The following is a 27343-nucleotide window of genomic DNA, read 5'->3' on the forward strand; positions in this document are numbered from 1 at the left end:
GCTATGGCAATGTATTTTTTGGACCATGGAAGCCCTGTTCTCGGTTTGCCACTGCTGTCAGCATGTTATTATTGTTGCCCCCGGTAGGACCAACACAAAATCTGAAATGGAACAGTGCATTTCTCAATTCACAATAACCGGGCTATTTAACGACTGGGCTGTGTCTAGGCCAGGGGTGAAAGTTGGGCATGATTCTCTTCTAGTGTGAGCCATAGACTTAAAAAATCTATTGACCTGACCCTTAGTCTTTCTTTGCGTCACGCCTTATCAGAGGGGGCCAAGCTTCATTTGGTAATAGCCGAAGACAGCACACGCTCATGTCGGATTTAAGGTTGGATATACTTACGGTTGGATTTAACTACGAAATCTGTACCGCATACAAACAGGAAGGAATGTCTCAGGAGTGATTTGTTCAAGGATTCAAGGGAAATATTATATTTTTTGTACCATGCATGCGTGATTGAAGCATTTTTTCGCAGGAATTTTCTTCTTTGTTTACACATGGAGGCGGCTAATTTTCGTAACTGACGAGCCTCATAGTTGGCAATATTTACGAGAAATAAATGCTACCTACATGGTTTCTTTGCTTTTAACCAAGAATCGAGATTGTTTTACATCCATATCTATGAAGAATTCGGGGATTTACGCATTTATTCACAAGAATTTTCGCCAGGAAAGCTCCTTTTACGCCAGGTGGCCGCTAGCCTCTTTCGCTAACAATATACAGGTATAGTGTATAATGATAATAACGTGCTATTCTATTCTATAATAAGTTGTGATTGTATATATAATTTATTAATAATCTATTTACATATTATTAATAATTGATTCTGCATGTTTTCCTCAAATATTAAGTTTCTGATGTGAAATTGAGTGATTTATTACCTGTTGAAAACTTGCAGTAAATAAAAAAAAAAAAATTAAGTTGTTATTTTGGTCAAAAACTTATATGATTATTAGAGGCGTGCGAAATTTCCGATTCTTAGATTATTTGCGATTCGGCCGTGGAAGATTCGAGAACGATTCACAAACATCAAAATTCCGATTATTGAATTATACCAGGTAAAGTGGAAATAAAACACAGTCAGCGCGGTCTTCAGGACGCAATGAGGAACGGACCGAGAGTAAATATCTTGTTCAACTCATGCCGCTAGATAAAAAAAAAAACAATAATCAAACAGCGCCCAGTTGCTAGCTGCTACAAACATACGGCTATGGTAGATATCACATATATCTAGAACTAGATGTGAAATGACAGACGACGGCCGTGTTAGATCATATACAGGGGTGCACATAATTTTTTTGCCCAGGTTCTCAGAGGAGGACCTGGAGATGTGACTTGGTCTTCATTGAGCTTGAGAGGCGACCCGCCTGATGCGATAAATTTATGACAAGCTTTACTTAGAGTCAATTAACTTTCATTAATTATATTAACAATTAATGCTTGATTAACATCAACTGGCACAACAAAATTGCCATTACTTTGAAGTGAAATGTAAAGAAATAAAAAGCACCAATTCAAAATAAAGGGAATTATGCGGCTCCCACATTAACTCCAAGCCTTTTTAAAAGTGGGATGTCCTCCTCATAAGACCTCATTGAACGTGCATGTTTAGCTTTGTAAAATGCGAGCAAAAACACGTTTGTCAGTGCATCTCGCTGTTTATTACCTTTATTCCGCCCTATTCCGCCACTTGTCCATAGGGCGAGTGGGGTCCTGTTTGACATCGATAGTTTGCTTAATTGCCACATGCTCTCTGTTTTTTTCGTGCTTTTCAAAGTTTGGATGGCTGAAATTCTTTGACCCTACATAAAATGCGCTGCTCTTATCGGCGACATTGGGATTCTCACGGCACATTTTGTACCGCATTTCCGTGCGAGCATCATTTGCTTCTATCCATGGTACCGCCTGTAGCCACTTTTCAGCAAAAGTCCTTTTTTTTTCGGTAGCTCCGGTGACGTCTCTGTCGTCTGTCTGTCTTTTGACGGGGGTGGGGGAACACGGAAGTAATTACTCAGTGTGGCCTGCCTCTTCGACATTTTGAGACGTTATTTTCTCGCGTCCGCCGCAAATACAGTGGTCAGCCATTGGTACGCAAAAGCATATGGAAGCCGTTGAGGGCCAGCGCGTTTGTCTACGTCCAGTACGCATGCGCGCATGCGGACCACTTATATGCACCCCTGATCATATACCAAGAACTAGATGCGAAATGACAGACTTTCCCGCGCTAGTAAACAGGCGCCATCTTAATGCAGTAGACTTCTCTAGAAGGCTCTGTTTTAGCAGAGATGGAGGGGTTTGTGGTGCATCAATAATCGATTTATAATCGAATCGGAGCCTCTGAATTGTAATTGTAATCGAATCGTTAGGTGCCCAAAGATTCCCACCTATAATGATTATATATGATTTTATATTATATGATTAAACATTGCTATTGATCCTGAAAATATAAGTGATTGTCTCTGCATTTGGTGATTTTTGTGGATCTAGTGTAAAATCTGAGACTTTTATAGCCATTTTTAGGATCAGGATTTTATAAGGAAACCACTTTGAATTTTTTGATGCTGCTGCGCATGGAGTCTCATATATGGCTAAGGTTGGTGCCTGTTTTGGTTTTAGGTCGGTAGCAGCTTTGGTTGTGTAAATATTTGAATTTGAAGTTTTTGAAAATAGGCCCTCTACAAATCGGCCCCGTTTCACGTGTCATGTCAATAAGTTACGAAGTCTATGTGTGAGCATAAAAAGATTCGATTTGAGCCTTGCCAGGTTGCTTGCTAAATATTCGGGACCTTTCAAGGATGCTCTGATCACTTTCAAAAATGTTTGATATCTACAGTATCTGGATCAGTCACTCTTGGAGCAGCGTAGTGGGTGACCAGGAGAAAGATAGTCGCTATTCAAAAGTATGGCGCAGGGATTGGATTGCTGACGGATGTTGTTTGTACTAGCTGATGGAGTAATTCCACGCAGTGAAAGCAATATTAAATTATTTTTTTCTCAGTCCGTTGACTGCGCAACCAACCAGTTGTCCAGATGACCATTTTGGAGTCATTTGATGGTGTATTTGATTAACTTAGAGATAGCAAGTGTCGTCCACTACAAAAAAAAACAAACAAAAAACAAAACAAGAATGAACCTCCTGCGGTGATGAAAGTGAAAGCACCATTTACAGAAATGTTGAACTTCTCCTTTAACGTAATGAGCGAATATCATCCTGTTCCTATATTTGCAGGCACCCGGATCAGAGGAGGAATGGTGAGGAATTGCCAACGATTACAATTGCCCGTAATTAATTTTTTTGTTTGGGCCCGACTGGATAGAATCATGTAGTGCTCGGTACGCTCACATCGCATATTTTGATTATCTGTCAAGAGAATGTGAAACGTTTGTCCCATAGTATCTCCTGCTACCAGATTTCAATGCTGAGACTTTCTTGTGGTTTAAAGGGATCCTCGATCTTAAAGACATGTAGGCCACAATTGTTCTCTTTTACTAAAATATGTTGTTAGAAACACATAAAATGTTAAATTAATGGCAATATTTTATAATGTTTAGTACATATTTTGACCGATAGTTGGCGCCATGTTTTGCGAGCTCTGAGTGATGACGTAAATGGGACGTTTCCAATTGTGTACAACAATTGTGTATTGCTGCCTAAACTCGCTAAGTAAAATGCCACGATGTGCTGCTTTTGGATGCAATTTCCAGTCAAATGAAAACAAGGAGAGTCTCCAAAGGTTTCCTATTTACAAGAAGAGGAGAAAGGTTTGGGAAAATGCCTGTAGACTGACAAAATTTCCCAAAGACCCAAGGCTTTGTTCACGCCCATTTTTAAAGTGAGTTGGATGTACAAGACATGGAGGACACTCGATCCCAGGATTTGTTACCGTCAGACAGGGGTCGCGTTAACCGGATATTTTCCGTCGTTGACCGGTTTTTCTAAAACGGTGACGGAAAAAACTGACGTCCGTCCGTCATTTTGACAGGTTGCAATTCACACCCCAGACCACAGGGTGGCGAGTTAGCATATTAATTAGCTATTGTCTCTCTTAATGCATGACGTCGTTGGCTCTTCTGTCAGAATATTGTAGCGTCACCGGGGTCTGGCGGCGGCACCGTGATTGACACATCAACGCGAGGTTCTTATTGGTGCACCCGGTGTGCCAGCGCGTCATCCAATTGATGGACAAGATTGCCGCCCAATCACATGACGACACAACTCCGCCCCCCTGACTGGAGCCGCCATATTGTGTGTCAGCTGTTCATGTTTACACATTACCGCTACGTACATGCCTCCAATTACGGCGTGTTTTTCTGCTCGTTAATATTAATAATCAAAATGGTGAAGGCGTGTGGCGGTTGGTTGCTGTAACAGAAAAGATAGACGGAGAGACTTGAAGCTCTACCGTATTCTGAGAGACCCGGGAGGATGAGAGCGAGATGGACTGCTGTAATTCGACAAGAAATCTGGGCACCAAACGATCACCACAGACTATGTAGTAGTCATTTTATATCTGGTAAGATGCATTTAATATATGTTTAGAAGATTTTGAGCTGACAACCACAATTAAGATCATTGTGTGACGTTGGTGATTGGGGTCTATATCGTTGGCTCTTTTTCTTTGGGGGCGGAGTTGTTGGCGGGAAGCAGAGTAAAAAGGGAGAAAAATACCACGACTCCCGTGTCTAATTTTTCGCCGCCAAGCAAGCGTTACAGTATTAATTAAAAATGAATGAAAACTAAATACTATTGAATATGTCATCATTATCATTTTAAAAATTTAAGTGACCGGTAAAAATAGACTATGACCGGATTTTTATGACCCTGTCAGTCAAAATGACAGACAATGAAAATGTCTAGCGCAACCTCTGCCGTCAGATGACGAATTTAATGAGGACAGTCAGCCACAACACAATTCCGATCCTGACTATCTCACGTGTGCATTCATAGTTTTATTACCTACAGTGACAGTTTATAACGTCAATAGTCAAGAAAATAAAAATGCACGATTGACAAGGTGTGTTCAAACTTTTGGCCTGTACTGTTTGTAAAGCACACGACAGCTCTGGATTCTAACAATCTACATAATTATATTGGAATAAGTTTGATCTCGCAATAGCTCACCTTGAAGGTCTGCTAACAAAAACCGGAGTTCTCGACAGCATACACTCTCTTGCTCCGTTGTCATTGAGATGCACTTGCCGCAAGTACACCACCAGTTTTGCCCAACTCTTGTCTCATCAGGTATTTCCTGCTCTACGTTTTGCCTTTGCTTGTGAACGACCGACAGTGCTGTCCTGCTCTTCACTGTTCCGCTCTGGTTCATATTGGAAGGGCAGAACCGACGACATGTTGTGGTAGCTAACGAGTGACACGCCGGAAGTTCAGGAGCGGGCCATGTGACGTCACCGCACTGCGACGTCAACAAGAATAAGAATAATTTTACAAATGTTATTAAAACGAAAACATTAAGAGGGGTTTTAATATCAAATTATTGTAACTCATACAACATTTATCTTTTAAGAATTACATGTCTTTAAGATCGAGGATCCCTTTAAGGCCACCCTTACTCTTCTTAATGAGTGATGTGAATTTCATATTCTAGAAAAGGTTCTCCGAGATTTGTACACCCATTGGCTTGGTTCTCCTCACTGTCTCAATGCCACAGCAGGCTCAGCAGCTCAATTTATTGACAGTAACACCCTCCACTTTAATTGTCTTCTACACTGAAGAAGAAATAATAATTTTGCATTTCTGAACCAACCTCACTTCCATCAGGTAGTCATTATTAGTAGCCCACCACTTTATGATATACAGTGGTACCTGGACATACGATCACTTCGACCAGAGGTTGCGCTAGACTTTTTCGTTGTCTGTCATTTTGACTGACAGGGTCATAAAAATCCGGTCATAATCTATTTTTACCCATCACTTAAATTTTTTAAATGATGATAATGACATTGTGGTGACCCTTTGTTTGGCATAATTCACCTTCCGTACTTGTGTGTCCATTTGGCCGAGCACGTTAGCGGCTACGACACAGTCACGTGACAGAGACACTTAAGAGCAGAGCTACAGCGGCTGGACACAGCAATTCGAGCTAACAAGACTCTTAACATTGCATACCGCTTCAACATATTTGATAGTATTTAGTTTTCATTTATTTTAAATTAATATTCTGTCCGAACAAGCTTAACAGAGAATCCACACCGTGCCATCACACATTAAGCAGATGAATATGTAACTTTTTCTCTGCAGTGACAAAAACAGCTGACTGTGGCCCTAGTAGGTAAGGCTACATGGAACAATGAAATTAACAGTTCACCTGCTGTGGCCTGAACGGAGTCTTACGCCTTCCTCCTGGTGCGCATGGACTTGAATTGCGTGCCCGCTTGTGCAGTCCCTGTTTTTTCACCTCTTTTATCAACACCATCGTCGTTTTGGGGCTTTTTGAAGAAACTTCGGACACTCAGTTGCCTTGACATTTTTCAGAGTAAGTCCAACGACGTCATGCATCAAGAGAGACAATAGCTAATTAATATGCTCACTCGCCACCGTGTGGTCTGGGGTGTGAATTGCAACCTGTCAAAATGACAGGTGGACTTCAGTTTTTTCCGTCACCGTTTTAAAAAATCGGTCAACGACGGAAAATATTCGGTTAACCCGACCCCTGACTTCGACACACGATCTTTCGACATACAATGTAAAATTTAACTCTCCATTTGTTTTTACATCCAACGACATGCTCGAAATACGACGATTTATAACAGCGCAGCATTTTCTTTGTTTTGACACAAGACGGACGCATGGCGGAGTTGCCTGTGAGAGATATCAACACGGGTTCCAAAAAGGTTAGTGCAGGTGGTGAAAAAAAGAAAAAGGTGCCACTTACCATTGAAATGAAGATGGAAATGATTGAAGAATATGAACGTGGTGCTCGCGTCCGTGAACTGACTCGACAATACGGCCATAGAATGTCTACAATTTTTACGGTCTTCCACCGACCTCCGTTTGCCAGTCTTTATAAGTTAAGATGACAATTATTATTGTGGTAACATCGCCAAAGAAATGTCCAACTTCATCAGGTTTTTAATTATTTATTTCAGTACTTGTAAAACACAACACACCTACTGTCCTACAGCAGTTGACGCCAAAAACAAACATTAAAAGAGAAAATAATATCCCTCCCGCACCTTTCTTACTCTGTGACGTCAGCCACGCGGTGCATTCAGGTACAGCATGCAAAATACATCTGCCACATTAGAACCCAATTCGTTACATTATTACAGGAATTATTGTTGTTATTATTATTCCGATTTTTATTTATAATTTATTTGTTTTGCTATGTGTAATTGCCTTGTGTAGTAGTACCAGCAGTATTTATTAAGGATTTAGTGTAGGTTTTCGGGCTGTGGAACGAATTAATGAAATCATAATGTATTATTATGGGAAAATCCTGCTCGAGATACGACCATTTTGATTTACAAACAAGGTCCTGGAACGAAATAACTTCGTATGTAGAGGTACCACTGTAATTGTCCTTGTACAGACCCGGGCTGGCTCCCCCTTGATTTTATTGCATCATACACCGAGAGTGGCGGTACCAACTTCCTATTTTCTGCGTTGTCCAGCGCAATCTAGGACTGTTGGCAACCTTAGTTTCAATTCAATATTGGGAAAGCAACAAGTGGACAACTCGAACACCGTATTTCATACTGTAACAAATCTAGTTTTGTGTGAACTGGTTGTTCACTGCTGTTTCCTATTACTATGCAAGGCAATTGGGGGGAGGTTGTGTGAGAGGGAATTGAGAGTGAAAGTGTTGTGTGCCTTCGTGCTGATGGTTAGTGGTTTTGGCACGAACAAACTTTTGGTTTCAAACACTTGGTTGGTTTGGAACTATTGACATATTTAGGATAAGCATAGAAGGAGTGATGCTTGAGTTTAAATTGACTTTGTGATTTATCTGGAAACCTAATCTGAGTGTGCTTTGCTGGAGGAATGTTGTTTGTATAGATATTGCACGGATTTTCTTAGACCACAGAAAGCCATGCTTATCATACATTACACATACATGAACGGAAGCGATTCAGTCAAGTTGGAGTTTGTGCATATCATAGTCAGATAGATCAAACACGTCAATAGATAAGATAAAAAATCCAAACGTAAGAGACTGGTAAGTATTTCCAGTGTGTCTTTTATTCATTATTGATTCTGACACTGTAAGAATTAAAACACAATGTAGCCTTTTCAACAGTTTTTTTATTGTCAAAGTGCATATCTGACGTGAAACTTTCTCCTGAAGTCAAACCATAGTACACGGCTCCCTAAACTAAATTGGCAAGAGTATCAGATATCAATATCAGACAATTGTCCAGGGTCCAAAAATGGGGAGGTGGGGGTCTAGAAATACTAGTTAAAACAAACAAACAAACAAACAAACAAACAAACAAACAAACAAACAAACAAACAACTTTTTATTGAATTAAAAATATATGGCTGAATTAGCAATTATACTTTTATCGTATTGTTTCAGCCGATTTTGCTGAACATTACTCAAGTACAGTGTTCATTTGTTTGTGCAAACATTAACACATCACATCCTAAAGAAATAACTGCACACTTGATATAGTAGGTGCAAATAATTCATCTGCACTAATAAAACAGGCAACAGGCAGCAAATAAGGTCCCTCAAAAAGCATACTTTACATTGTTTAACAATGACAAGAGAATCTGACATACTGTACCTTTTTTTTTTGAAATGCTGTCCTTTCCCCTCCAAAATCTGCCAATGCCTCCATACACTCATACCAGAGTCAGTAAAAGCCTTTTTGTGCTTTGCTTTTAACAAGCGCAACAGACTCTGTGCATATAAGACACACAGGCCTTGTGAAACTAGCTGATAGCAAAATGAAAGCATAAGCTTCACTCAACTTAACTTAGAGGAAGCAGTTTTCAATGCCATAATTCAGTCAAGTGTCTCACTGCATGTACAGTGTAAGGCTGTTCGATTAATTGTTTTTGAACCGAAACCGACTTTTCGCGTTAAAATGATTTTTAAAAAGTTCAAATCGTTACATAAAATTTTCAAAACCACAGACTTTTGGTTGATCTAAGCCACCATGGACTTTGCCATGCTTCCACCCACGAGAGGGTGCCGTCTTAAACAACTAGAACAACCACTTTTGCCAAGCCAACTTTGGATACAAATTGCATAACGCCATGAGTAAGTATATTATCTCATAATCGAGTTAAAGTATTGTTGTATATGGAAGGATTGCAGTGCACGGTCAAATAATACATGCAGCCTTGAAACGTTCAATCCTTCCTCTTTTACTTCGTCTGCACACTTTCATGTACAACACAACGACCGGCAGTAATATAGTGCCACGTCTGCCTGAGTGTATATTGCACTATACCACAAGAATGAAATTATGTGCGTGTGTGTGTGTGTGTCTGTCCCCCTGTCTTGTTTTCCTGTGAAGATTGCTAATATTAGATTACAGCAGTACTTCTCAAATGGTGGGGCGCGCCCCCCCAGGGGGGCGCAGAGCGATGCCAGGGGGGGCGCGAGTGACCTCGGGGAACATGCTTTTTTTTTTTTTTTTTTTTTTTTTGCCGTACTAGAATAAAGTGTACTTGCACATCCACTCCGTGGGTGGCAGTGGCGCTCTCATTTTCAAAGTGCGTGCAGTATTTTTGAAGTAAGCAAGAGCACACGGAAGAGACTCATGCAGAGCTGGACTCACGCAGCGACCCACTGTCTTTCTCACGTGTCCGGCCGAGAAGTGCCGTTTTCGGCTTGGGATCGTCACGACCACCGCCCTCACCTACGGTTCTCCCTCGGCCGCCGAGAATGCGCTTTTTTCGGGCCGTTTGCCTTTGACTTTTAATATAGTGGGAAATGAGGAAAGACCACTGTTTACTGAGTCTAAAAATGATTATAGCGGAGAAGCCAAATCAGTTAAGACGCCACTTAAAGACATTAGACCTCAATCTCATTGATAAACCGCTTGATTGTTTTTCAGCGAAAATGTGCCGAATATAGCCAATTGTCACAATCGTCCCGCTTTGTCAGTGTTATATCAGTAAACCAGTGAGCACTGTGGTGAATCAGCGAAAATAAAAACTTTCCTTCTGTCCAGAGACCTTTTCCCCCCCTTCTATTCAGTTTTGTTTTTTTTCGGTCAAATTTTTTGGCATGTTGTCCTGAAGAGTAAATGTTTCTAATCAATTTGAATTTGTTATTATTTACTGATTTTATTACATTTTATTTTTCAGTATCAAATGATCTAAAATGTACCTTGAGTGTATTTTTACAGTTTGGATGTGACTTTTTTTTTTTTTTTTTTTTTTAACTTCAGGCAAATTGATGCGCATTAAGTCTTTTCTGTTACAAGCAACACAATGTTAAAAAAGTTATACTTTATTATAAGTTGATCTATGTTACTTTTTTTCTTTAATAGAAAAAAAAGGACACAATGTTAGGCTGAGGCGTACTTATAATAGTAATATAGACGAATGATACTATTTACAGTGGCGGCAGAGAGTTGGGGGGGCGCGAAACATTTACGTCTTCCTTGGGGGGGCGTAACAGAAAATAATTGAGAAGCACTGGATTACAGTAACGAAAAGCATGCCATGTTGTTTTTTGTTCTAATACAACAAAATATTTTTGTAAAATGTGTAGGTCTGCATTTAAAAATTGAATCTATGTGCACATTGTTCATTGGCCCATTAATGTGTTTGACCTGACGTCTTTTTGTAACGATGACGTGCTTATAGACCTAAGGGATCATTTGTTTGTTACCTTTACTTGGGTGCATATTTGTTTTGTGTAGACAAGGTGATTGCCACCTTGCATATTGTTATTATTGAGTGAAAGTTTTGCTTTGCACTAATCATTAATTTTGTAACTAAGAACAGAGAGATGTGACAGCACATTACTCTGAGCCTGGCTGCTGTCTTCCTACTTCACCTGACTGACTTGTACATACGTATCTTTTACAGTATTGTATAGTATTTTTGCATCTTGGAACCTGAAATTTCTTTCTTAACAGGACGAGATAATGTCTCATTTAGGCGTTTCGTAACCTGAGTTCGTAAGTAGAGGTACCACTGTATCTTAGTCAGAGTAAGGACTCTTAACAGAGCCACCCTATAGGTCGTACCTCTTTTCAGTTTTTTGGTTGTTGATTAACATCTGTCATTTGAATTATTGTCCCGTTGCATTAGTTAACGCCTGTTGGGTTTGGGTTAGCAGACAAACTTTGTTAAATACTCCTGGGTTTCTGTCAATGGTAGCAATGTGTCCAGGCCCTGAGTTAGCAAAGCAGTCCCAGTCTATAATGAACACCTAACCATAATTTCCACTGTGAATGATGTTTCATGCGTTTGTGCTGTGGCTTTTTTCAAAGAGTTGTTAGTTTCCTTTCGCACTACTCAGTTTTTTGTCCAAAGCCCTCCAAACCTGCAAACTTCAAATGTATAGCAGTGTTTATCAGAACAACAGTGGCTTTCTTCTGTGTCCTCCAGTGACATTCATTATTTTCTATTGCTTTGTTTTATATAATGTAAAAAACTGTTAGAAGAGATGGTGGCATACAGTAGATATTTCTGCAAGTACTCACTCCATTAGAGTGTAACAACAGTGCATAATGTATTCTGAGCGCCCCTTTGTGCAAGGCTTGGCAATTTCTTTTGAGAAGAGAAAAATCAAAAGTGTTGTTTTTATAGGGTAGGGCAACATTAATAAACCACTCCATTCTTTTCACTTTGAACTCAGTTGGCTGTCTTCTGACTATGTTTACCTCCTTGAGAAAACATTAATCTTTTAATTAATTAATCTTGATTAATAATATTGTAATCACATAAAAATATTTCTCCCAAAAGTGATTTAAAAAAATCGTCATCTAAACGTGACCTTGCATGAAATCCCCCCACTACCCCACCACCACTGCTTCTTGTGAATTTCATCTGCGCTTCAAGAAAGTTAACTTTTTTTTTGTCTGCCACTAATGCCACATAAACGAATAGCGGTAATATATTGTGGTGCGTGGGACGAAACATGAAACAGGAAATGGAAAATCAGAAGTATTTCACCGGAACAACCCTTGTTCGGAAACTCCCCACAACTCTTAGTTTCATTAGTGCATCATGTAAAAACCAGCACAATATGCATTTTTGCATAGCCTATCTTTTTTTTTTTTTTTTTAAAGGGACCACGGACAGAAAAACTTGTAGTTCTTAAAAGATAGATGCTAGTATGAGTTGTAATTTGATATTCAAATACCTATTATTTTTTTCGTTCTTATAAAATTTGAAAAATAAGTTTAACGAGTAGGTCACCTTTGTTGTTGATGACCAATGCACTCTGGGTGGTGAAGTCACTGGGCAGTTACTTCCACAGTGTCACCCATTAGCTACATAAACATATCGTCGGTACTGGCCTTCCAATTTGAACCCGAGTGGAAAAGTGATGAGCAGGACAGCACTGTCTATATTTTACAAAACGAGCAGCCATATATATGAAGGTCTCCAGTGGGATTCGAACCTGTGTTTTCCGTGTGACAGAGAAGCACGTAGACCACAGGACTGTACTTCCGCGTCACGTTAGAGTCATGATTTTCCTTAGAGTCATGGTTTTCCTTATAAAGCAATCGCATCGCACATGCGTTGTCTGTCCGTGCGGGAACCTGAAAGAGAAACACAACCGAAAAGAAAGTGCGGCTGGCTTGACCACGGAATTAAGAAAACGCGGTGCACACAGCAAGCAGACAACAAAAACATAGGGTTTCGTAAAAGGGTTTATTGAACACACAAAAAAAACACACGATCGCGAAAAGGGAGACGCAAAAAGGGTCGGTGACAGTATGTCAGAATCAATTTAAAAGAAATAAAATAAAATAAAAGAGGGAAAATCGCGGTGGGAGGCAGACAAACTAAAAAAACAAGGCAATGATGCAACTAGCAACGAAGGGATATACAAAATGTCAAATGGCAGCAGGTCAACATCTCGGTGAGCAGCCGAGGATCGGTTTAAAGACACTGCTGATGAACTGGAATTGGATACAGGTACGGCGTCGGGAACTCAGCTCTGTAACAAAACCTGCAGAAGAATGTGACAAAATTATGCCAGTATTCATACTCGCTCAGTTTACTAGCTAACACAGCTAATCTCCCAGTCCATTCCAACCGCCTCATCACCCCCCAGCGTGCATTGCGCGCATAAAACATGGCGCCCTAGCTCAAAACATGTACTAAATAATATAGATTTTTAAATCAATGGTAATAATATACAGTATGTGTTTCTAATAACATATTTTAGTAAAAGAGAACAATTGTGGCTTATTAGAGCCTACAAGTCTTTAAGTCCGAGGTTCCCTTTAAATTAAACAGGCTCATTTAAACCTATTCCTCTTTATTGGTAGCCGTTGGCCAAGCACTTTGTGAATAAGGGCAATCGGTGTACTGGAAGATTGTGCAATGACAAAGGTTCTGTTGTTTAAAGCTTCTATGTTTGGAACATAACCTGCAATCAAAATGTGCGAATCTTTTTAACATTCGTTATTATTTAATCATGATTAACACTTTAAAGTACTACCCTTTATATTAAAGTAGTACTATACTGTACTTACACCTGCAGTATTTTGCACGGTACTATCAGCTAATACTTATTGATTAAGGGTTAATTTTTCTTTTGTTAAATAACAATTTAAACATGAATTTTTTGAAGATCTTTGTTAGGAAATAGACAGTTACGAAAGGTAATCATGTACTCATGCTGGAAAAAAAAGTGTAAAGCTCATTTGGTATCAGCACAAATAATGCAAATCACAGCAGACAAAATAATAATAATAATAATAATAAATATTTTAAGTTTATATCACCAGTCCTTTAGGTTTTTAATATTTGTTTCAGCAGATTGAACACTACAAAAACACACCTCCTTAAAACTAATTGAATTCCCTTGTTTTCAGTGTAAATCTACTAGAAATAATTGAAATTATCTTCCAGTGCCTCAAGTAAATTTTACTCACTTCGATTTCTTTAAATAAGACAAATAGCTAGCTGAAAATAAGCTTGACAGACTTTATTTTATGCAAAAAGTTAATATTTTTAATCTTAAAAAAGTTTGTTTGTCAGAAATGCTCTTAATTCAAGAATAGATAATGTTCAAAACATTATTTGAAAACAAATATATCTTGATTTAGGTGAAAAATGACCAACTTTTAGATGTATGGGCTTAAGAAGAACAAATAGTTATATTTACTTAAAGTGGAACAATCTGACACATTATTCTGTTAACTAGTCCTTAACACTTAAAACAAGATGGGGAAAGTTATGTGACTAGATTTAAGAAAAATATTCTGAATAAGAAATGAAAAATTGGCAGTTTATTGTGCCTGAGATGATCAGATCACATTTTGTGACTGAAAAGACCGAAGCCATCCAAATTCTGCCACACCTTTTCAGTCAAGCATGCAGCAAGCTATTATTTGATTTGTAGGCGTTTACTCGAACAAGCGACGAACTTGAGCAGAAATTCTAATAGTAATCAATTTGTAATGTTTAAGTTGCAAATACCATACCGAACATAATACCGTACTGATAAATGAGCCTACAAAAGTCAAAAATAGCGTTTCAAGTATTGTAATATTTTACACGTCCTTGTGAATGACGATCACACAATATAGATAGATAGATAGATAGATAGACGGACGGACGGACGGACGGACGGACGGACGGACGGACGGACAGATAGATAGTATCATATATTTTAGTAATCAACTATACTACTGAAAATTTCATTGATTAATCTTTTTAGGTGAAGAGCAATTATAAATACACACAAGAAAACAAGACATTTCACCTAATATTGAACCATTTTTAGACAATCAATGTCTATTTTAGATGTACATAGTTGAAAACAGCCAATAATTTCATCTCAGATGTGACTAGAAACCCCCCTCCCAAACAAATTCCCTTTCACTCAAAAAACTTAAGATCTTATTAAAAGAAAAAAAAAAGGGGGGGGGGGGAGAATCTTATTTCTTACCTACAGTGTTATGAAAAAGTATCTGAACCTTTTGGAATTTCTCACATTTCTGCATAAAATCACCATCAAATGTGATCTTTTCCTTGTCAAAATAACACAGATGAAAAAAGTCTGCTTTAACTAAAACCACCCACACATTTATAGGTTTTCATATTTTAATGAGGATAGCATGTAAACAATGACAGAAGGGGAAAAATAAGTGAACACTGCCTAAGGACACTTAACGAGCAATTGAAACCAATTTTCACCCCCAAAAAATTAAGTCAGGTACGTGCCCAATCACTGATGAGTGGTTTAAAGCTACCATGCCCACTATAAAACACATACCTGGTAAGAATTGTGTTGATGGGAAGCATTGTCTGATGTGCATCATGGCTCGGTGAAAAGAGCTGTGTGAAGACCTGCGATCAACGATTGTTGATTTGTATAAAGATGGAAAAGGATACAAAACCATATCTAAACGTCTGGATGTCCATCAATCGAAAGTTGGAGAAGTTGTCTGCAAATGGAGAGAGTTTGACACTGTTGCTTCTCTCCCAAGGAGTGGCCCTCCACCAAAGATGACGCCAAGAGTTCAGCGCACAATACTCAGAGCAGTAAAAAAGAACCCTAGAGTGTCAGCTAAAGACTTACAGAAATCAATGGCACATTCCAATATCTCTGTGCACACATCAACTACATGTACAGTGGGGCAAACAACTATTTAGTCTACCACTAATTGTGCAAGTTCCCCCACTTGAAAATATTACAGAGGCCTGTAATTATCAACATGGGTAAACCTCAACCATGAACGACAAATTGTGAACCCCCTTCCCCCAGAAAATCACATTGTTTGATTTTTAAAGAATTTATTTGCAAATTATGGTGGAAAATAAGTATTCGGTCTATACCAAAAGCTCATCTCAATACTTAGTTATGTACCCTTTGTTGGCAATAACGGAGGCCAAATGTTTTCCATAACTCTTCACAAGCTTTTCACACACTGTTGCTGGTATTTTGGCCAATTCCTCCATGCAGATCTCCTCTAGAGCAGTGATGTTTTGGGGCTGTCGTTGGGCAACACGGACTTTCAACTCCCTCCTCACCCCGTGGCGTCAAAATGATAACGAGAACGGGGAGCGAAAATCGCAGAACCATACGGGGGGACCTACAGAGAGCTGGGACCACAGTAACAAAGGCAGTAATACAATGCGCCGCCAGGGATTCAAATCCTGCACTGCCAGACGTGTCCCCCTGCTGAAGAAAGTACACTTCCAGGCCCGTCTGCGGTTTGCTAGAGAGCATTTGGATGATCCAGAAGAGGACTGGGAGAATGTGTTATGGTCAGATGAAACCAAAATAGAACTTTTTGGTAGAAACACAGGTTCTCTTGTTAGGAGGAAAAAGAATATTGAATTGCACCATACCCACTGTGAAGCATGGGGGTGGAAACATCATGCTTTGGGGCTGTTTTTCTGCAAAGGGACCAGGACGACTGATCTGTGTAAAGGAAAGAATGAATGGGGCCATTTATCGAGAGATTTTGAGTGAAAATCTCCCTCCATCAGCAAGGACATTAAAGATGAGACGTGGCTGCGTCTTTCAGTATGACAATGTTTCTAAACACACAGCCAAGGCAACATAGGAGTGGCTTCGTAAGAAGCATTTGAAGGTCCTGGAGTGGCCTAGCCAGTCTCCAGGTCTCAACCCCATAGAAAATCTTTGGAGGGAGTTGAAAGTCCGTGTTGCCCAACGACAGCCCCAAAACATCACTGCTCTAGAGGGGATCTGCATGGAGGAATGGGCCAAAATACCAGCAACAGTATGTGAAAAGCTCGTGAAGAGTTACAGAAAACGTTTAGCCTCCGTTATTGCCAACGATGGATACATAACAAAGAAGTGAGATGAACTTTTGGTATTGACCAAATACTTATTTTCCACCATGATTTGCAAATAAATTATTTAAAAATCGAACAATGTTATTTTCTGTTTTTTTTTTTTCCCACATTCTGTTTCTCATGGTTGAGGTTTAACCATGTTGACAATCAGGCCTCTCTCTAATATTTTCAAGTAGGAGAACTTGCACAATTAGTGGTTGACTACCGTATTTTTCGGACTACAAGTCGCACCTGAGTATAAGTTGCACCAGCCATAAAATGCCCAACAAAGAGAAAAAAAACATATATAAGCCGCACCGGAGTATGAGTCGCATTTTTGGGGGAAATTTACTTGATAAAATCCAACACATAGAACAGATATACAGTGCTGCTCGAAAGTTTGTGAACCCCCTCAACATTTTGGAATTTTCTATTATTTCAACCTGATTTCCTAATCAATCAATTCAGTAGTTTTTTTTTGTTTTTTTAACAGTTGTGTTGTCGAGACTAAATTAAAAAGAGTTTTCATCAACTGATGTAGGTGCAAAATTGAACTGTTTGGTCACAACCAAAACCGCCATGTCTGGCGAAAAGTCAACACTGCATACCACCAAAAGAACCTTCTCCCAACAGTGAAGCATGGAGGTGGGAATGTCAAGATCTGGGCTTGCTTTTCATCCTCAGGACCTGGACAACTCCACATAGTCCAGGGAATCATGAATTCTGAGGAATATTGTCAAATCCTAGAACATAACCTGACGCCATCTGTTTTGAAGTTAAAGCTTGGCAGAAGGTGGATCATGCAACATGATAATGATCCAAAGCATTCCAGCAATACAACCAAGGAATGGCTGAAAAAGAAGAAAATTCGTGTTCTGGACTGGCCCAGTCAAAGTCCTGACCTAAATCCCATTGAAATGCTGTGGCGGGACCTGAAGCGAGCAGTTCATGCCAGACGCCCATCAAACCTCTCTCAACTGACTGCGTTCTGCAAGGAAGAATGGGCAAAAATCCCCCAAAGTAGATGTGAGAGGCTGATTAGTCACTACAGAAACCGTTTGGTTGAGGTAATCTCTGCAAAAGGAGGCGCAATATCCTATTAACTGAAGGGGTTCACATACTTTTGCACACATGATATCTGAGTTTTTCTTAAATCAACCACTTTTGTTAAATAAAGAATGACAATATAACTATTTCTTTTGTTTCAGTCCATTATTTGGAATGTCAGTATTGTGGATTTGGGTATAACTTAACATTTAATAAGGTTATTTTCGTTTTTTTTACAAAAAATCTGACCATCGCTGTGGGGTTCACAAACTTTCGAGCAGCACTGTATCATCTTGAAAGGCAATTTAATATAAAAATACAATAGAGAACAACATGCTGAATAAATGAACAGTGAACAGTGCATGAACAACGAAATGAGAATATACTGTCCTTACCAGGACGCTACGGCTCGGTCCCGGCTATACAGCGAACTCCCAAATGACGATGCTGGACGTCCGTATAATGTGCTGAATCAGTTTGGTGCTTGATACCAAACAGGTTCGCATCAACTTAAAGAAATGATAATTAGAAGCTCTTAGAGCAATGACATTAAACGGTTAGCATGCGTTCGCTAGCATTAGCAAATTGTTCAAACAACCACACAACTGGCTCTAAGTGTCCGATCGCGAGCGGAAAACACACAACAACAACAGAAAAGATGATACACACAGGCTTTGCCTCTGTAGAGATATTTTGAAAGCATAAACAATGAACGTAGGTTCGCAGCTGTGTCTCTCTCTCGCTAACTCGCCCACTCACTCACACCTACGTAGCTGTCCGTCTTCTTCTGGCGTGAGTGCTCTTTTTCACGTAAACAAGTGCGAGTGCGCCCCCACGTGGGCGTGAAAGCGCCATAAACTAAAAGCATGCATTTCAATATAAAAAAAGTCAATAATACAATTGAACACACATTGCAAAAGGCTGAACGCGAACGTGGCCATAGCTATTGAGTTATTCAGATAACTATAGCATAAAGAACATGCTAAAAAGTTTACCAAACCATCAGTGTCACTCCAAAACACCACAATAACATGTGAAATGATAACATAATGTGTTAATAATTTCACACATAAGTCGCTCCTGAGTATAAGTCGCACCCCCTGCCAAAATATGGGGAAAAAAACGCGACTTATAGGTCGAAAAATACGGTAAATACTTATTTGCCCCACTGTAAAACTATGGCCAAGAATGGTGTTCATTGGAGGACTCCTTGGAGAAGCCACTGCTGTTTAATAAAAAACATTTGTCCCGTTTAATGTTCACCAAAAGGCACTTGGACACTCCACAGACGTATTGGCAACAAATTTTGTGGACTGACGAAACCAAAGGTGATTTGTTTTTTGAGTAACACACAACGTCATGTGTGGAGGAAAATGGAAAAGCTCACCGAAACCAACACCTCATCCCCACTGTGAAGCATGGTGGAGGGAGCATCATTATTTGGGGCTGTTTTGCTACCGCAAGGCCTGGACAACTTGCAGTCATTAATGGAAGAATGAATTCAAAAGTTATCAGGATGTTTTGCAGGAAAAACTGAGGCCGGAGGCTGTCAGACAGTTGAAGCTAAAAATAAAGGATGGATGCTGCAGCAAGACAAAAACAAAGAAGTTAATCAACTTCAGAAGGGTTTCAGAAGAACACAATACATGTTCTGGCCAAGACAAAGTACAGACTTGAACCCAATTGAGATGCTGTAGCATGACCTAAAGACAGCGATTCATGCCAGACATCCCAGGAATCTCAATGAACTACAGAAGTTTTGTAGAGAAGAATGGGCCAAGGTTAGTCCTGATTGATGTGCTAGACTGATCTGCAGATACAGGAAGCGTCTGGTTGAAGTCATTCAACCAGACGGGGTGGCCACAAAATATTAAATGTGGTGGTCCACTTACTTATTTTTCCCCCTTCTCTCATTGTTTGCATACTATTCTCATAAAAATATGAAAACCTATAAATGTTTGGGTAGTTTTAGTTTTGCATACACTGTTTTTTTCATCCGTGGGATTTTGACAAAGATCAGATCACATTTGATGGTTATTTTATGCAGCAATGTGACAAATTCCAAAAGGTTCACATGCTTTTTCATACCAATTTAAAAATGTCATTACGTTTGATAACACACATCACTTAAAAGTTAGGTGTTTTTCCCACGCGTTTCAATTGAATTTCCATTTGTGTCAAACTATTTTTAAGTTCTAGTGAAGTTTCAAGTCTAAATTGTAAGTCCTGATAGGATTTAGAGTTTTTTTTAGTGTTCAAAGTAAATGAATGATAGATCCTGTGCACCAGTGGTACTTGGTGTCTTATCCATCAATAACTACCGAGCTAAAATTCAAAGTTAGCTTATTATTTTTTTTAATTTTACACCCTCATCAATTTACTGCTCTGCGTTTTGACAGATTAAAAAAAGTATGAAAGACACGTTAGCCACGCATCGACAGTCGTCATAATTAATAGAAACCTAGCCCTCCGCAGAGCTAACTTTACGTTAGCAAGGTACAGTAACGTTAATGTTATTTATTAGCTCTACATTAAATTAATTTTACCTTGTCTCGAGTATCGCTCCTCTGCTCTCAGAGTAAACGGGGTGCCTTCAGCGGAGCGGGGGCCAGGCGGGTAGGTCGTGCGGTAGTGCCCGGCCCGGGTTTCGGGGGCAGTCATCGGTGGCGGGGTCCAGCCGGGAGTGCGGAAGCGTCGGCGGGGCTGTGGGTAGCCGAGGCCGGGCGGGGCTAGTGTTATGCAGATGCTGTCTTTGAGTGAATACATGAACAGTTTTCGCCTTGGTCTCCAGCTTGAAATGCTCCAATACTTTAAAAATTTTCTTTTTCATGGTGCCTTTCTTTTCGCTTTGGTTGGTTTCTTCGTCATTACCTCTATATTCACGCGTGGTTGAAATCAAATATATCTGCTGCCTCTCTCTTCTTCCTTTACGCACGTGACGGCAGCGGATTGTGCCGCAATAAAAGTAGTCCGGGCAAAACGTCATGCTTAGAGCTGGCAAAATTAAACGAGGCAGAGAAAATTCATCGATCAATTTTTAAAATCGAGTTCCTTGAATTATTCGAGTAATCGTTTCAGCTCTATTGGAAACCCATTACTCTCCAACAGTATAAAGCAGGGGTCCTCAAATACAAATCTTGAAGGTCCACAATAATTTTTTTCATACAAGCATTGGTCCGTTTATTAATGTCGGTCAAGTACAAGGCAGGCCGAAGGTGGTAAAGGTGGATTTCTTTTAACCAAACAAAAATGTACATTCTGATTGAATAGAAAATAAATTAACAAAACATTTTTTGACTTAAAATAGAAATACAAAAAAAAAAAAAAAACACAATGTACAGTGTTTACATATGTACACTAAATAATTGACAATATCTGTCATTAAGGTCCAAACTACTGGCAGTAAAACACTGCTGGACAAAAAAGAAAACATGTGCAAGTAGTACAGTGCATGTTCACTTGTTCAGAACATAGATGACAAGCTCTGTCATTAAGGTGCAAACATAACAATTGTATTATTGACAGTAACTTTAACTGTAAAACACTGCTCAATGAGAAAAAATGGCATTTGGGGGTCACAAAGCTGTTTACTCACATAATCAGCCAGTACTTCAGTGTGTCTTGTGGTTGATGAATCTGAGAGTGAGATTTGTTTTATTTTTGTAGCCATTTTCTCCTTTCCTTTCCCTTTGAACATTGCTGTCATTACTTCAGTCATACACGATTTTTTTTTCTCAATCAGAGAACTGCTTATTATGTTTGGCCAACACCCAGACACTCTGAGTGAGCACTCCGTTGCAATTTGTTGTTGTGTCATAGATTTAACAAAAGCCTTGCTTGACTCTTGATATGACTGCTTCAACCTGTTAATTTCTTGCCTTCTCAATTCTGATTTAGGAGGAAACATCTTCAAAAGAGCTGTGCTCTTTAACATAATGGCGTTTCACATTTTCACTTTTTATCAGAGCAACTGTCTTGAAGCATATTAAGCAAATCGGTTTGGTACTTGCAGTTGGTAAAATGGACGCATATTTGTCATTCCATTCCTCATTGAAAACGGCGATTTTCGTTGTCCACTTTTCTTCTCTTGGTAAACTTTGAGCATGCCATTTTGTTAGATTCGGTCTTCTCCTGGTGGCATGTGTGGTGTTAGTGAGCGGTGTTTAACGTTGTGATCTTGAACGTTGCCCGCATGCAGCGAGAGTAACACGGGGAAATAAGTAAATCACGTTTGCTCACAGTATGACTCACGTTCTTGAATGAAAAATAAAGTACACGACAGCATGTACAAACAGATTGCAAAGTGTGACTCTTGTTTGAGGTTGCTGACACTGCTGCGGTCCGTCCACGCTAGCTAGTAGCATGCAGGCGCTATCAGCCAGTCAGCGCATCCGTGCACGCTCTCTCAGCCAATCAGCGCATCCACGCAGGCTCTCTCAGCCAATCAGCGCATCGTTGTCATAGAGATGACAACAGAAGCGGGAACATGGAAGATATCTGACTAAAAATGAAACAGAATTTAGTGATGGAATAGTAGCGCATAGCGATAAATTGGCGATTAATACAAATGCTGTATGTTGAATTTGTTTCCCTCGGTTTTTCGTTCGTCCGTGGGTCCGCAGAGAGGTGTGCCGTGGTCCGGTCGTGGACCGCGGTCCGTTAATTTAGGACCCCGGGTATAAAGTCTACACTTCCTAGGGTCCTAATTAATAAAAGAAAATCATATGGCAGAAAAACTGGGTAAACTGCTACATGCAACACTTTATTTAACTTATTTTTTAAAATCCCCAAAAGCTAAAACTTAAACAGTTAATTCCAAAAGTTTACTACAAATATATTGTGGAATTGTTTCAATATTCCCTATCTATCCATCATCTGCCGCTTAATCTGGGGTCGGGTCACGCGGGCAGCAACTGTAACAGAGAAGCCCAGGCTTCCCTCTCCCTAGCTTCAACCAGCTCTTCCGAAGGAAGGCCTGGGGACGACCGAGGACTTGCTGGAGAGACCATTTCTCTCGGCTGGCCTGGGAACGAAAAACAATATGAAAACATTACAACATTACATTACAACATCACAAAAAAATGTTAAAATAATCAAGACAAAAAAAGGGGAATATATACAGTGGGGAGAACAAGTATTTGATACACTGCCAATGGGTTTTGGCAGTGTAACAACTACTTGTTCTCCCCACTGTGTGTATATATACATATATATACATATATATACTCACATATATATACACATTTTTTTAAAATCACAATTCACATATGGAATATGCCAGAATATGTCACTATGTCCTTTGACCATAATCTGCGCCATGACTTCCTAAAGAGAAATTATGTTTTTAGACTTTTCCTCGACATATGATTTCCTTTGTTTTTTTTCCCTAGTTAATCACGGTTTGTTCTTTGCTTTTATTTTTTTCCCCAGAATCTGACTGAGAGGAGAAACACCAGTAAACAGACGAAAGGAAAAAAAGAAAAGGCTGTCGCAACAGAGAAATATGACCACCAGAAGGTGGTCAATCTCTGCAGCTCTGTGGACCTTGAAAACGTATGTAAACTACTTTGTGTTTTTTATTCTTATTATAATCCAATTACATTCAGTGGTGTACATAACTGACTCTTAACCTTATGGATAGTTCTCAAGAAAATTGCACACATTGCTAAATGGGGCAGCATAAACCATCTTCAACGTCCAATTGATGTTTTAAAAACACTGGATTACATGAAGTAAGTAGCGAGTGACTGAGTGTGCTAAAGTGGACAAAGGGTAAATGGTCATCAGGTCATTCACCATGCTTTTTGTACACTTTGGAGTCTGTGAGAATGTTTCTCTCTACCTCACTATTTCCCAACATTCATTAAGCCAAGGCAAATATTATTGACATAAAAAAAAAAAAAAGAACAATTCCAAGGCACGTTGGCAAACCAAAATGTCAAGTACTGCATTTTTCTGACTATAAGTCCCAGTTTATTTCATTGTTTGGCTGGGGGTGTGACTAATACTCTGGCCGGATGTATATGTGAAATTACTGAAGGGACGACCCGCCTAAAATAACATCTTGGTTCTATATTGTGGTGCTCACGAAGCAGGACTATTTGAAAGTTAATATTGTAAGCAGAGCAACAGGCTTACAGTACTTTCACTTCCACAATAAATGACAAATAATTGCTGGTTATTAACTCAAATGTTCATGCACAGTCATGGTGTCATGACAAAACTGAAATTATCACATAACAACAAACTAAATAGTTAACTAGCAAGTAATGAAACAACTGGAACAGTAAGTGAAGAAATAATTAGCACACAACATGAACTTTGAATGTTATTTATATTTACATCATGAGTGCTACCACGCACGATTGGAGGCATGAGACTGTTGTTATTGATCTTTTTGCCTGCAGAAGTTGTTGGCTAATTTGTTAGAGCACCCCTACTGAGAGTAGTCTTGTTAAATAATGGCCTGCCTGTGTGCTGCGTTCAATATAGCGACCTGTTTCTCAGAGTTGTACGGTGTATTAGACTTAATGGCAGCCAGTAAAGGAAAAGGCCAGTGTCTCCCGACTTTGTCCCCTACGTCACTCGCCGCATTATTATAGGTTGCGCTCAAAATAAAATATCTGTTGTTGGGGTTGGATTTTATTACCGGTAAATAAATATTCTGCTGGGAAATAAGATTTCTTTAAAGAGCTTTTGGATTTAGGAATCAGAGTTCCCAAAGAAGATAATAGTTAAAGTAAATGTAAAATTACATTTGGTAGATTTGAAAGTTTCTCCTCTTCACTAAACTATACAATAGAACAAGGCAGCATAGTGCAAGGCAAGGCAAATTTATTTGTATAGCACAATTCAACACAAGGCAAGACCTCCTGCCTGGAATATGGAAATTTGCCCGCCGCGATAAGTGAAAAACTGCGAAGTAGCGCATTAAAAAAAAAAAATATATATATAAAAAGTATATGTACTTGTATACAGTATATATATATATATATATATATATATATATATATATATATATATATATATATATACACGTATATATATGTGTATATATATATATACACACACGTATATATATGTGTATATATATATATATATATATATATATATACTGGACTGTCTCAGAAAATTAGAATACACAATATTCTAATTTTCTGAGACAGTCCTGTACATTAATCCACCATTTAAAGCAGGGGTGTCCAAACTTTTTGCAAAGGGGACCAGATTTGGCGTGGTAAAAATGTGGGGGGCCGACCTTGGCTGACGTCCTTTACATAGAACAATATACAGGACTGTCTCAGAAAATTAGAATATTGTGTATTCTAATTTTCTGAGACAGTCCAGTATATATATATATATATATATATATATATACAGTGCCTTGCAAAAGTATTCGGCCCCCTTGAATCTTGCAACCTTTCGCCACATTTCAGGCTTCAAACATAAAGATATGAAATGTAATTGTTTTGTCAAGAATCAACAACAAGTGGGACACAATCGTGAAGTGGAACAACATTTATTGGATAATTTAAACTTTTTTAACAAATAAAAAACTGAAAAGTGGGGCGTGCAATATTATTCGGCCCCTTTACTTTCAGTGCAGCAAACTCACTCCAGAAGTTCAGTGAGGATCTCTGAATCCAATCCAATGTTGTCCTAAATGACCGATGATGATAAATAGAATCCACCTGTGTGTAATCAAGTCTCCGTATAAATGCACCTGCTCTGTGATCGTCTCAGGGTTCTGTTTAAAGTGCAGAGAGCATTATGAAAACCAAGGAACACATCAGGCAGGTCCGAGATACTGTTGTGGAGAAGTTTAAAGCCGGATTTGGATACAAAATGATTTCCCAAGCTTTAAACATCTCAAGGAGCACTGTGCAAGCCATCATATTGAAATGGAAGGAGCATCAGACCACTGCAAATCTACCAAGACCCGGCCGTCCTTCCAAACTTTCTTCTCAAACAAGGAGAAAACTGATCAGAGATGCAGCCAAGAGGCCCATGATCACTCTGGATGAACTGCAGAGATCTACAGCTGAGGTGGGAGAGTCTGTCCATAGGACAACAATCAGTCTTACACTGCACAAATCTGGCCTTTATGGAAGAGTGGCAAGAAGAAAGCCATTTCTCAAAGATATCCATAAAAAGTCTCGTTTAAAGTTTGCCACAAGCCACCTGGGAGACACACCAAACATGTGGAAGAAGGTGCTCTGGTCAGATGAAACCAAAATTGAACTTTTTGGCCACAATGCAAAACGATATGTTTGGCGTAAAAGCAACACAGCTCATCACCCTGAACACACCATCCCCACTGTCAAACATGGTGGTGGCAGCATCATGGTTTGGGCCTGTTTTTCTTCAGCAGGGACAGGGAAGATGGTTAAAATTGACGGGAAGATGGATGCAGCCAAATACAGGAACATTCTGGAAGAAAACCTGTTGGTATCTGCACAAGACCTGAGACTGGGACGGAGATTTATCTTCCAACAGGACAATGATCCAAAACATAAAGCCAACTCTACAATGGAATGGTTAAAAAATAAATGTATCCAGGTGTTAGAATGGCCAAGTCAAAGTCCAGACCTGAATCCAATGGAGAATCTGTGGAAAGAGCTGAAGACTGCTGTTCACAAACACTCTCCATCCAACCTCACTGAGCTCGAGCTGTTTTGCAAGGAAGAATGGGCAAGAATGTCAGTCTCTCGATGTGCAAAACTGATAAAAACATACCCCAAGCGACTTGCAGCTGTAATTGGAGCAAAAAGTGGCGCTACAAAGTATTAATGCAAGGGGGCCGAATAATATTGCACGCCCCACTTTTCAGTTTTTTATTTGTTAAAAAAGTTTAAATTATCCAATAAATTTTGTTCCACTTCACGATTGTGTCCCACTTGTTGTTGATTCTTGACAAAAAAATAAATTTTTATATCTTTATGTTTGAAGCCTGAACTGCGGCGAAAGGTTGCAAGGTTCAAGGGGGCCGAATACTTTTGCAAGGCACTGTACATACTATCTATATATACACACTATATCAGGGGTGGGCAAACCGGTCCTCGAGGGCCGCAGTGGGTCCTGGTCTTTGTTCCAACTGATTCAGCGCACACAGTATAACCAATGAGGTTTCAATGGAAACAAGGAGCACCTGACTGCAATCAACTGATCTGTATTTATTTATTTCTAATTGAAAAAAATAATCCGCCATGGACTGAGGGTGTGAAGTTTGAAGTATGAAGATGCCAGAGATCGGTGTATACTCACCATCTCTCCTAGAATAATATGACGCATTAACATCTATAAACTAGTCTTTAACACTCAAAACAAGATGGAGAAAATGATTTAACCTGATGGAAGAAAAATAATCTGATGAATACATT

At 39.3% G+C, this 27343-nt stretch overlaps 1 protein-coding gene across 1 annotated transcript in view; it reads left to right on the top strand.

Annotated features, from left to right (window-relative positions):
- The window catches only part of fa2h (fatty acid 2-hydroxylase), an 87565-nt gene that overhangs the window by 40774 nt on the left and 19448 nt on the right, over positions 1–27343 (top strand). The window contains exon 2 of the mRNA XM_057836320.1: positions 23394–23516. Coding sequence (XP_057692303.1) covers positions 23394–23516 — 123 coding nt within the window. The remainder of the gene's footprint in view (positions 1–23393; positions 23517–27343) is intronic.

Source organism: Corythoichthys intestinalis, chromosome 5 (genome assembly GCF_030265065.1).
Source record: "Corythoichthys intestinalis isolate RoL2023-P3 chromosome 5, ASM3026506v1, whole genome shotgun sequence".
NCBI lineage: Eukaryota > Metazoa > Chordata > Actinopteri > Syngnathiformes > Syngnathidae > Corythoichthys > Corythoichthys intestinalis.